Source organism: Lineus longissimus, chromosome 2 (genome assembly GCF_910592395.1).
Source record: "Lineus longissimus chromosome 2, tnLinLong1.2, whole genome shotgun sequence".
Lineage (NCBI taxonomy): Eukaryota > Metazoa > Nemertea > Pilidiophora > Heteronemertea > Lineidae > Lineus > Lineus longissimus.
Genome location: NC_088309.1, coordinates 22,459,675 through 22,471,843, shown reverse-complemented (window position 1 = coordinate 22,471,843; position 12,169 = coordinate 22,459,675). Strand labels below are relative to the sequence as shown.

The following is a 12,169-nucleotide window of genomic DNA, read 5'->3' as shown; positions in this document are numbered from 1 at the left end:
TACTTAGCTTGAATGTAAACTGTTTATCCCGCACATTCATTAATTCCTGAAAACTTCTTGAAAATGATGAGTCTCGAAATGAAACCCAATGTAAGATGGCGAGAGGAGTACTTACGTGAGAATAGGCTAAGTTATACATCTTTTACTTCAGGCATCAATGGCATGGCACCTGTTCAACTGCCGGTTGATAAAAGCAACTTTCAAAAGGAAGAGACACAAATGGTCTCAGGACAGCGTTATTATGGAGTGGTTGGAGCAATTAACAAGGCGGGATTATTTGCGGTGCAGTATACGGATGGTGTCATCATTGATTCTACACCACCGTTTGCTGGTGCGGTTTTTGATGGCTTTGGTAAGTACATTCTAAATGGAATTAGAATGGATTTAAAAAATTAGTCCTACCATTCAGGTCTAGTCATTCCTGGCTTGAGAGACGAAAATCCCTTTATCACGATCATAGTACAGAATATCGTTGCACCTGCACTACTAAAACCAGAGGTAATTTGTCCTTTTCACATCGGCCCATTGTCACAAGAATTTCGTTTTTGTAATATCTCTGACAGCACCCTCGTTTTGGGCGAAAGTAAAAATTAAGATTCACGGCTTGTGAAGCTTGCTCAATCTGTATAGTGCCAGAGGCGTTATCTGCAGCTCTTGATTTAGATGAAAGAGAAGAGATATCAATAACAAGTCAACTTCTTCCAGGTTTACATGATCAGGAGTATCAGAACGTGACCGGAACGATAGGCGCTCACTGGGATGGTTTTGTAGATCTCGAATCCTTCGTTGACCACTACTTCTGGTGCGTAGGATTGGATCCAGCGGACCCAACAGAATGTGGAGTGATAGAATGGATTAATGTTGGCTTAAAGACTAGAATCAGGAAACCGATGCCTAAAGGTATCGAACGTAAGTTACATGTACCCCACCCTGACGCACAACTCACAGAACTCACACGTCGAAACGATCGAGCACCGAGTACGAAAATTGGAGTTTTTGGAAAATCAATCAAAATTAAAGCATTTTTAATTCCTAAAGAAGGGTACGTAATGCTCCAATATCATATACAGTGGTAACGTGGTCTTCCCCGTTATTGTCAGAACCCCTATATACCTATTATGATGTTCTAACCATTCCAAGAAATAACGGAAAATCACTTTAAGAGATTGCTCAACGTAGGAATCTGATGTATTTGACTATCTCTTTTACAGTTATGCGGAAGTTCTACAATAAAGTGTTCGCAGTTGATGCAGCCGGGTGGCATTCAGCGATCATAATATCTGACGGTGTCTTCATTGATCAGTCGCCACCCAAAGCTGTCAGCAAGTTACAGTTCGGCGAAAATCAACTTAGGAATCCTTCATTTGAAGACGATGATGCAGGATCTTTTGCCGTGGGTGTTCCAAATCACTGGACATCCAGTTCTGGCGCTGTCTCGGCTGTCTACCAGGACATCAGATTAGCTAAAGTTGGATCGCAGTTCCTGGTTCTATTCGGTAGCATGTCCCAAAAGCTGGAGGAGCTAGAGGTTGGTGAGAAATACCGCGTGGTACTCTTCGCTAGCCATATCTATCCTTCAGGTACAAATTCGCCTAGTCTGACACAGCAGGCCAAGATAAGTCTTCCAGATGGGAGCGAGTACGTGTTCAAATTGGAGAGGCGAACATCGAGATTGGATCAAACGACTGAGAAGAAGTCAACGAATTGGCGCAAATTTGTCTTTTATTTCGTTGCCTCGAGTCAGGTTGGAACTTTGACTATCTCTACCATAGGAGAGATAAATGGTGTTATACTTGATGATTTCAACCTTGAGCAGGTTATGCCTGGTGACAGATCACCAAGTGATGGATTTCTGTTGAAGAATTTCACCTCGCCAATACACGCCCATGCTATCTTCAGCCACGACTGGAACCATGTTCATCTTGCATGGGATTTCGAGGACAAAGAAAGTCCTATTGTGGACTATACCTGGGCTTTGGGTGAGTGGAAGTTTTCATTATAAATTGTAAAATGCTTAAACACGCTGTCTGTCAGTGTGACAGGTAACTAACAAAAACCCAAATTGTCGGGAAAGAAAAATGAGTGGAATGATTCTATTGCAGGGGCATCTCGTCCAGGGCCGACGTCACTAAAACGTCTGCAGTGGACAGTTTCTTTTCGGCAGGTGGGACGAGAATCTTTAAATATTTGCTGATGAGCAGAAGAACCCTTAAATAAATGCATGTGAACTTGAAATATTAGTATACATATCATTCATTTGTCATCAATGCTGTGTCACTTTCAGGAAATTCAAAGGGTGAAAGCAACATGATGCCTTATAAGTCTGTAGGGAAAAACACTGATGCTCGCACCAGTAACCTAAATCTGAGGCATGCTTCCGCCATCTACGCCACGATCATCGCAACCAACGCCGCGGGCCTGAAGACATCTCTGCTTAGTGACGCCATCAACCTCGATCTCACCTTACCTGTTTTTGATTATGTGTACGATGGAGATGAAGGCAGGTTATGATAGTGATTGAACCTTGATTACTGCATATTAACTTACCAATAACTGTCATTTCAAATGCCCCCATTTTCTAGCTTTATAAAACCGTCTCGCTGACCCGAAGTAAAAATTATTATCCGAGAGATCGGCTACAGGGGAAATTTTGCATGAATGGTATACAGGTCCTAATGAATTAAGTTTTCTGTAATTTCAATACTATGTCCAGACTCTTGAATCGCTAAGTTGTATCAACTCCCAACTAATTGATATATTAGAAGTCAAAAAGTGTGCCCTTTTTTCTTCAAAACCCGATATATTGACAGATTCTTTTTCCAGATGACGACATTGACTACCAGAAAGGATATGTCATCAAGGCACACTGGAAATGCCACGACATGGAGTCAGATATTCAGAGATGTTATTATGGCTTAGGATCCCAGCCAGGTGCTTCAAACATCAAGAGTCTTACAGACGCCGGGCCAGGAATGGAAAGTTTATCAGTCACACTGAAGCCACCCCTCGCTGCTTCGACCATCTACGTGACCGTTCGATGCTGGAACTATGCCGGGGAGTCCAGTGCCCAATCCTCTGATGGTGTCACCATTGTATCAGCTCCCCCGAAAGCAGATGGGACTGTATCGATTATCACATCTTCAATTAGCGAGTACCCTCTACGAGGCTACCAGAGTCAGCGCGACCAATTGGAGCTAAAAATAAGTGGATTTTCTGATCCATATGGTGTAACCGTGTACAAGGTAGATATCTCCTCTGTCAGGAAGCTCTGTATCATTATTTGTTTCTAGCTGAGCTCATGCACTGATCTTCAAATATGAAAACACCTTACTCCCTACACTGTATATTGTATATTAGCGGACTTAACTCGGGGCCCATGATGCGGCACAGCATCCTCCTTTTCCATACACATTCCCTTTTCCTTACACGTCTTACTATACTTTGGTACGATGTTCCGGGAACTATAGGTTTCTATTTTATACATGAAATTAACACTCTCCTGTGTGCTCCACTGTAACGATGATGTTGTTCTGTGACTGCCGACAAAAAAGTTCTACTCCAGAATTCTTTACTTACACTTCTATATTCTAGGTTCAAATAACGGGTTCAAATATCTGGTACAGTGAATACCAAGAAATGCAATCATTTGGCCGGAATGAAATCTACGTTTCTGCTACGGGTCTGGAGATGAAGCCGGGGCAGTACTCAGTTAAGACCAAAGCTGAGAATGTGGTGGGTTATGTCAGCGACTTTGTAGAGACCAATTTCAGAATTGATGACTGGCACCAAAGGTCCAGTATAGGTAAGCATCAAATGAGCGGAGTGGGCATAAATACAGTTCTGGGATGACTTCAAAATGCTGGATTAACAGTAGTTTATTTGAAGAATTAACTTGCATCCAGCAGAAAAACGGGTGTTCGCTGAAAAATTATTGGCAGTACTTTTATGAGATGACATGGCAGTGCATTTTTTTCTCATTGACTTTGCCGAATGTACCCCTTCATTCAAAATGTAATGATAGAGTAGTCCAAATAATTTCCTTTTTACTTCATTTTTTTCAGTAAGTGGAGGTCTCAACAAAACTCGGCAGTATGGTTCAGATAATAGCTCTAAGGTGGTTCTCAATTGGGCAGAGGCGTTCACCAACAAGGACTACGCCAATGCAAACGCAGTTAACCCCCTTCAACTTGTGTACGAGATCTCCATTGGCACCACGCGAGGTGGTGCTGACATCATTCAATGGCAGGAGACAAACCGCGAAGATTTGATTGTTAAGATCCCAGATAGTGCAGTAAAGGATATGTTCATAACCATAACGGCCATTTCTCCCGATGGTTTGAGTCTTACTAAAACATTTCCGTTGTCTGCCCGGGGTTAAGAGCTCTAACATGCATAAATAAGTCAACGACTAGCCCAGAATCAGGATTCATGGCATGTGTAACTATTTCTCTCTTGCTTCTAGCTTCGGTTGCAAACATCGGTCCTATGGAATAGCACATTACAATACATGTATGTATTCCACTTTATAATTACCATTAACTGCAATTAATTTATCTCAGGATATACGTACGTTCTTGTGCACAATATCGCTTTTTAAATATATGGTTTTGGATTGTCCTCTTGCACATGGTTACACTCACAACGATCACTATTATCCTCTTGATAAATAGCTTGTATATATTCAAGGTACGGTATAAGGCCATGAAGCTCAGGATGAATTACACGTAGTGGTTCTTTCAAACTCACAATTTTTTTTATCAGACTTCGGTTATAGGAGGAACATGTAGTTGAAATGTTTCAAGAAGGGCTTCAACACTTTGTAAAGTAATGAGTTTGTTTCATCACAATGGACTTTATGAGGCTATAATATTTGTATAAACATTGAATAATCATGAGGTGATGATACACCATTAGACAGCTGCTTGTTTATTGTAATGACATATCTCCTAATAAATGCAGTTAACTAAAAAAAATCCGATATTTTCTGGAACAAAGATACCCAAAAAGCAAAAGGACTGCTATAAACATCTGTACTGTTGTCGATCAGTGCTTCCCGTATGTAATCACCCCTGTTTACGGAATAAGGCGACTACCAACCGGACAACGACCATCATTCGAGGCCTAGTATCTATTGTAGGGGAAACACTCACAGAAACACAATAAGAGCTCAATATGCCCCCCCCCCCCATCGACTTACAACCCCCCCCCCCCCCTCGAATGCCATCTCCTGGTCCTGTAATTACCTAAACGCCACAGTCTTGCGTGTCCGATCGCATCCCGGGGCAAGAAATGCCGTCTCAAATTACACTGCCTTCGAGACGTCAGTCATAAAGCACCTCTCAGGCAAGGTACATGCATTATAGATCTACATGTACTTCTGATTAAATGCCCTGTCTTCGAGATGCAAGTCGATGGCATCTAGGCAACGTACATGTACATAGGTGTACCGTTGAGCGTCTTTCTGAAAGGGGACAATATGAAGTTGTCTCAGCAGTGTTCGTTTATGGCATGGAGGCCTACCTAACTGCTGCTGAGCGTCTTTTTGAGACGGTCTTCGAGATGTCAAGTAAGTCAGGAGACAATCCTGCTAAACGTCTTTCTGGTGGCGGAGTCAAAAAGTCGATTTAACCACACAATGCAGTCTTGGACGTTATTCAAAGGGAGGTGCCATTGTCTTTGAGAAGTCGGAATAACCAAACAATACTGCTGGATGTCTTTCTGATAGATGTGTCATTGTCCTTGAGAGTCAGACAACGTTGTTGGTCGTCTTTCAGATAGATGTGTCACTGTCTTTGTGGGTCGGAGAAGCCAGACAACGCTGTTGGCCGTCTTTCTGATAGATGTGTCATTGGCATTGAGACTTGGAGTAACCAGACAACGCTGCTGAACTCTTTATAAAAAAAACGGCGTTTCATGCATCTGTAGCTGTTTAGTTATTTTTTATGCAATGTGCCTTTGGTTGTGACCGCGTCCTTATAAGGCCTATAAATCGGAATTATAATGAAAGTGCAACCAATCACATACCTGGCCCTCATGGTATCATACTCCGATCCCTGGTTTCGAAAACAACCTGCTTGTGACATTGTCTGCATTGGATACACTAAATCACATTGTTACTCTTACAACAAATTTTGGTTATTGTGATTTACCTTGTCCCCGCAGAGTAGCTGACGATGTGACCCGTCGGGTCCAGACTGCATGGGGCATTATCTGCATGTCCTTCGGGAGAGACATGACCAGTGTGGTTGGCAAAATAAGAGCCCAAGTTTGGATCCGAGTAGTAGATTGTCCCGAAGATTGTTTGTCCTCTGAAGCCGTGTAAGATTGGTGTCTCATACAGGCGAAGAGTTGTTTTATGTCTTGCTGAGATGTGTCCTGTACGTTGTCCTTGCAAATAGCTGCTAGTTGTGTGAGGGCTGGGTGACAAAATAGAAAGCTTTGTCTTCTCCCAGAGCGGTGATAAATTTTTGGAAATGGTTAGTGTTCTTGATGTAGGATCTAGTGTTTTTGACCAGATAAGAGATGTTTTGACCAGATATGAGATATGTTCTGTGGGGGTTAATGACAAATAGGATGGGTGTGCCTGGGGTGAAATGTCCCCTTTTGAATTTTTGGCAGAAGGTAGAACTCAGGTGTTCTGGGTTCCGTTGGAGCAAGGTGATCTAACAATATTTGTGCGATTTCCCACTTGCAGCATGTTCTTGAGAAGGGATGTGACATTGCCTTCGCAAGTGTTGGGAGGTTGCCTGGAGTTAGACGGTAGTGCCCGATAGGATGATTGGCATTCAGCTTTCATGATTACAACTGCAGATCGCTTGTCCGCGGGTTTGATGACAATCTGGGCCATTGCCCTCAGTTTCCTGTTCTAACTCCCAAGAATAGCGACTACTGGACCTGTGCGTGAACACGAACATCTTAAGGACATTGGGATGGAAAGACACAAGAAATCAAATATATAAGAAATGTCACTTTATTGTAATTGTGTTACTGAAATTGTTGCTATAGAAAGGAGAGATCAATATCTCCAACCTAATCAAGTTGTTCATACCCATTAAGCATGAATGTTTCCCAGGACGAGGCACTACAGTTCTGGGCGTCCTAGAATTTCGAACCCCAATAGAATTCCTGTTCAGCATAGATGGAATCAAAGTTATAACCCATTTGGTAGCTCATGCATCCTCAAATCTGTCTGTGCAACCGAAAAATCATTGTCTTCATAGATTCATAGAAATTGAGTGTGACCTGATATTTTGGCATGTGCTACCAATGCAGTAAACCCGGAAATATTCAAGTGGCTTTTATTTTTGTGTTAACAGATATCGTGAAAATATATAACCGTGGAATAAAAGGTTGCATTTTTATATTGCAGTTTTGTGAAATTGCCACATTTGTGTACTTTTAAATGAGTATTTTGACGACCATGTAAAGTTTAACTTAACCCCAGATAGATTTTCTATTGACCACCTACACTGCAGGTAACATCAGATGGTCACTGACTAGTGGAATTCCAAGAACAGGAGTAAGAAAACAGTGGTGCCACCATCGAGGGCTGAACATAATTGCAGCATTTGATCTGACCAGACCGATAAAAACATTGGAGGAAAAAAACTGCACGACCAACATTAACACTTATGTAACTATGTGTGAAACAGACATCGCAATTCATCCCTACTTGACAATGACAACACTTTAGATAAACATATTTACTCACACAGTCGTGGCACAGGAATGATGGCCAATTCCTTCCATTCTCTATAATTATTTCTTTGAGGGTCAATGAAGAACCCAGCTCTCAAAGAGGCTAAAAGACTGGAGGTGTACTTTGAAGTTAATTTGTGGCATGATTTCAAGTTACTTGACTTGATAAATAAACCAAATGAAGAAAGAAGGCATTTCATTTCCTGGGGGATAACAATTATCCTATCAGCCACTTTACACAGTAGTTATAATGACAACAACGACCCCCACCTTTGGCAGGTTCCTTCTTTCGTGTTATCTTTTGCAATAAAACGGTAACATTAGTGAAATAGCTGCCTCCAGAATCAAGCGGTCTTCTGAAATTTTGTAACCCCTACATGTTCCAGAAATCTATCAACCCTTAATGAGCTTGAAGACATTTAAACACTGCAAACCCTCAGAAAAACCAGAACAAAGCAATAAGTGTGAAACAAGTTTTAAAGATAAAAATGAGTGCAAGAGAGCTTTTCCAAGTAACATGGCGTTCCAATATTTCAGGATAAAATTGGTTTTTTAAAATTCCATGAGCTGAGGCTCTTTTGACAGTGCAACACCTATTTAACACTGTACCCTCCATCAATCCATCAAACATGACCTTTGGTGCTTTGTTTATCAGATACAATATTCATCATTTGATCGAGGGTTACCATTTATAGTTTATTAGCTAAAAGAGTTGCCGCAGCAGGAAATGGATGCTTGGGCACAAAGCCAACACAATGTTCATGACCAGCCAGTACCCAGGCCCCAGCGCAGACCACAAGATCAAACTCAATTCTCTTCAGACTCTGTCCAACTCATTCAATAGTAAAGTCATTCACTGAAATTTTGATGATACTTCCAATCTATGAGGAAAATGGACTGCGGGAGCGTGATCTTGAACCCCTTCTTGCTGGCGAGTAAGAGGGTGACCGACGTGATCGTTTGTATGGAGCCGGTGAGAAACTCCTACTCCTGCCTCGCGCACCACCGCGGCCACCGTGCTGGTCACCACCATCGGCAATAGTTATGTAAGCCACTTCGCCCTGTAAGAGATGACACACACATTTAGTAAAACAACCGAATTCAAAAAATACACCAACAGTCAACCAGTCATAAGTGGAAGCAATCGAGACCAGCAATTTTAACTCCACATGCACTTTGACTGCACTAAAAATAACCTGAACAGTCAACCAAGGGAAAGTTCTTAAATTGCCATACTAACTCGGACTGAAATTCTAATATTTACCTCATGGGATCTGAATTTGCTGTCATTCAAATTTTTTAGTGCATATTTTGCATCATCTCCCCTTGCAAATTCCACATAACCAGTGCCATCTTTATAGACATCTGTGTATAGAACATCACCAGCTTCCCGCATATGGTCCTTTAAGTCCTGCCAGCTGCCAGTGGGAGGCAGACCTAAAAAGGAGAACAGTGTTAACAGTTGGAAATAGGAATGAATGCAGATTTTTGTGGAAATAGTTAACCTGCCAGCAACCAGTTCAAACTGTGTACTGGAACATTATTTTTTACTCCAAACGACAAAGGTATCTAGAAATGCTGCAACAACAAGCCTTAATTGGTTCACCCCCTATTTTTTTGGTTACAATTCTATTTTAACACACACAGCTTAGAACGGAATAATGTTGTTCACCTGAAACCTTGACACTATGTTCAGACCTGCGGCCAGAGCCTCGTCCACCACGACCGCCCCCGAAACCGCCACCACGTCCTCCAAATCCTCCACGGAATCCACCACGCCCACCACGAGGGTATTCTACTTTGAGACGGCACTTGTCATAAGAACGACCATCTAATGCGTCCATGGCATCCTTAGCATCTCTGAAAGTAAGATACATATCGAGTTACAAAAGTTTGGCGAAGCATGAATTGTATTGTACATTTTCTGGCGTGCTCAGATTTGGTACGGCCGGTACCCGAGCAGGCATCCATCCAACAATAATCTTCGGCCCGGCCCCTGTAGTGTACTATACTAGCTAACTGTGAAATAATTTAATTCGGAACTGAAATTTACTTAGTTTTTTGACCTGATTATCATGCATCATCAGAGCCAGAGCTGGAGCCTGGAGGAAGTGAGGAAGTCACAATGTCAATGAGTTCAATGACTCAATTTACCTTGGATCTTCAAATTCAACGAAGGCAAAGGGAGGGCCAATATCATGACCTCTTCCATTTGTTCCAGTCTTCAGCTCAACATCTAGAACATTGCCGAATTTACGGAAGAGGTCGTCGACTTCTTTGGAACGAATATTTCCCGGCAAGTTGCCAACGTAAAGTTTATTGCGATTCACCGAGGAACTGCTACTACTGCCGCCTCCGTAATCACGGCCACCACCGCCGTAACTTCGGCCGCCTCCTCCGTAGGAATCACGGCCCCCGTAGGAATCACGGCCACCACCATATGAGTCTCTACCGCCTCGGTAAGAGTCTCGACCATAAGAATTATATGCCATTTTAGTGAGAAGGGGTAAATTTGATAATGAATTTGGACCAAGTTCCGAAGACCACACGTTCAAGATAAAACTCAATATGGCCGGCAATCTGCACCAAGCCGATTACGTCAATTAATTAGCACATTTTCAACGTAATAATTTTCTTATCATCTTATTTTTTCTATCTTTGCAATCTCTATTAATAACCAAATGAACCAAAATGAAGTTAAGTGCAATGAAACTCAATGATAAAGGATGAAAGTTACTTGAAAGAGTAGAGAGTATACTTGGTATCATACTTTCTCGGTAGATGGCGATACTGAAAATTTATACTCTGTTTCAAAATAAGCCCCGCCAAGCCCCAATGGCAAGACAAAGGAAATGCCCCGAACCAGCCCACCCATCAGTCCACTGGTTTGAACGACATGCCACACTGGTCATTTAACATGATCAAGACAAGCAAGATGGTCGACCCAAATTGCCCACACATTATTCATCAGACATCATTATCTCTGACACTGAGCAGAGAAATATAACGTCACCTCAGCAGGCTCATCAAGACAAGGGACAGGTGATAGGCACAACTCAAATATGTCTCCTCATAGATATAATGACAGGTCATCCAGACGCAGCAATCAAGAAGACAACCCAATTTATCTTTGCCAGCACGTCACATCATTCCTCGTCCAGATATAAGGTCACTTTATCACGATAGGGCACAACCACCAACCACAACCAAGAGGTTCTCCCCGTTACACTTGACTTACAGGGCAAATCAAGTTGCTCAAGTGCACATTCTACAGAGTGCTTTTTAAAAATCTTTATTACAGGGACAACCCAAATTATCTCCACAAAAACATTGTTGCCTACATGGAGATCAAGTCATTTCTAAAGACATTGCAAACGGATAGGGACAACCCAAACCGTCTTTACAGACTCCTTAATAGAGACATGGGAACCACTCAAGAGGACAATCCAAATGGTTCCCACAAGGACTACATTATCAAGATATAAAGATACATGTTCGTCACTTCATGAGCTGGACTCGACAATACAATAGGACAACAGTTTGTCTCCACATTCACAACCACCAACCACAACCAAAAGGGTTTCCCAGGACATAATTTGTGAGCGAAATTCAATCAATGGTCGTTTGGGTTAGTTGCCCTCTTGGACTGGATAGATGTAGTACTCTAGGAAAGAACATGGAGAACTTCTCCAGGAGACGGCAACAATTGAGGACGAGACAGTGACAAAATGATTTTGCAACAGAGGACAATAGTCCCTATCAATTTTTTACTAAACATGCTAAAGATGATCCATTGCCATCTTATTGGCAGCAGCCATCCCGATAGTAGGCAGCAGTGATTGTGGCCATACTCTTTTGTCATCACAGGACCAGTGCTGTTGACCAAATAGGGATAGTTGCAAAAGAGCATGCGATAGCAACAATCAGTAAAACAAATCACGTCTGACTGGCAGTTACACAACAGTCAGGAGTGTCCGAACATGCACCAGAGACACGCGTTTCAGTGAACACACCAGGGAGGAAGTGAAAACACGGATTGACGCTATAGGGAAGCGTGGAGATGATAATTTTCATGAGGTAATGGACCTGCTACACATGTAACAATGTCAGAGATCCATTGTCACAGTGCAGCAAGGTCATCTTTTCTTTCTTACATAACAACTTTTTTCTCAACATACATCAACCTACGGTGCGATTGTCGCCAGCCACATCACACCACCTGGAACTGAACATTGCAACATCACTCTATTTTCATTTTCCTGCCACCCTATCACTGTTGGATTAAAAGTGGCCATCAGTAAGCTGGTGCTAGTCAATGTTCAAGTCTCAAGTTGACCACTCTGGGCATATTGATTTAGGAAAATCTATTGTTGCTCCCCAGCCATGTGAAGTTAGGGAATCACTGAATGTGACTCAACCCATGCTTAGAAGATGACCTGAAAACAAGAAACCATACCTCAATTCGAGTAGT

At 42.2% G+C, this 12,169-nt stretch overlaps 2 protein-coding genes across 2 annotated transcripts; one reads left to right on the top strand and one right to left on the bottom strand.

The window, feature by feature from the left end:
- Window positions 1–2,488: 2,488 nt before the first annotated feature.
- LOC135483015 (uncharacterized) lies at window positions 2,489–4,494 on the top strand. The gene is made up of 5 exons (XM_064763512.1): window positions 2,489–2,504; window positions 2,824–3,242; window positions 3,592–3,802; window positions 4,062–4,334; window positions 4,463–4,494. Exons 1-5 carry the CDS (start codon window positions 2,489–2,491, stop codon window positions 4,492–4,494), a joined length of 951 nt encoding a protein of 316 aa, XP_064619582.1.
- Window positions 4,495–6,954: 2,460 nt separating this feature from the next.
- Window positions 6,955–12,148, bottom strand: LOC135483070 (serine/arginine-rich splicing factor 1A-like). Its single transcript, XM_064763580.1, has 4 exons — window positions 9,853–12,148; window positions 9,371–9,558; window positions 8,963–9,135; window positions 6,955–8,759 (listed from the first exon to the last, which is right to left on the bottom strand). The coding sequence occupies exons 1-4, from the start codon at window positions 10,188–10,190 to the stop codon at window positions 8,580–8,582; spliced, it is 879 nt and encodes a 292-aa protein (XP_064619650.1). The 5' UTR covers window positions 10,191–12,148; the 3' UTR covers window positions 6,955–8,579.
- Window positions 12,149–12,169: the final 21 nt, after the last annotated feature.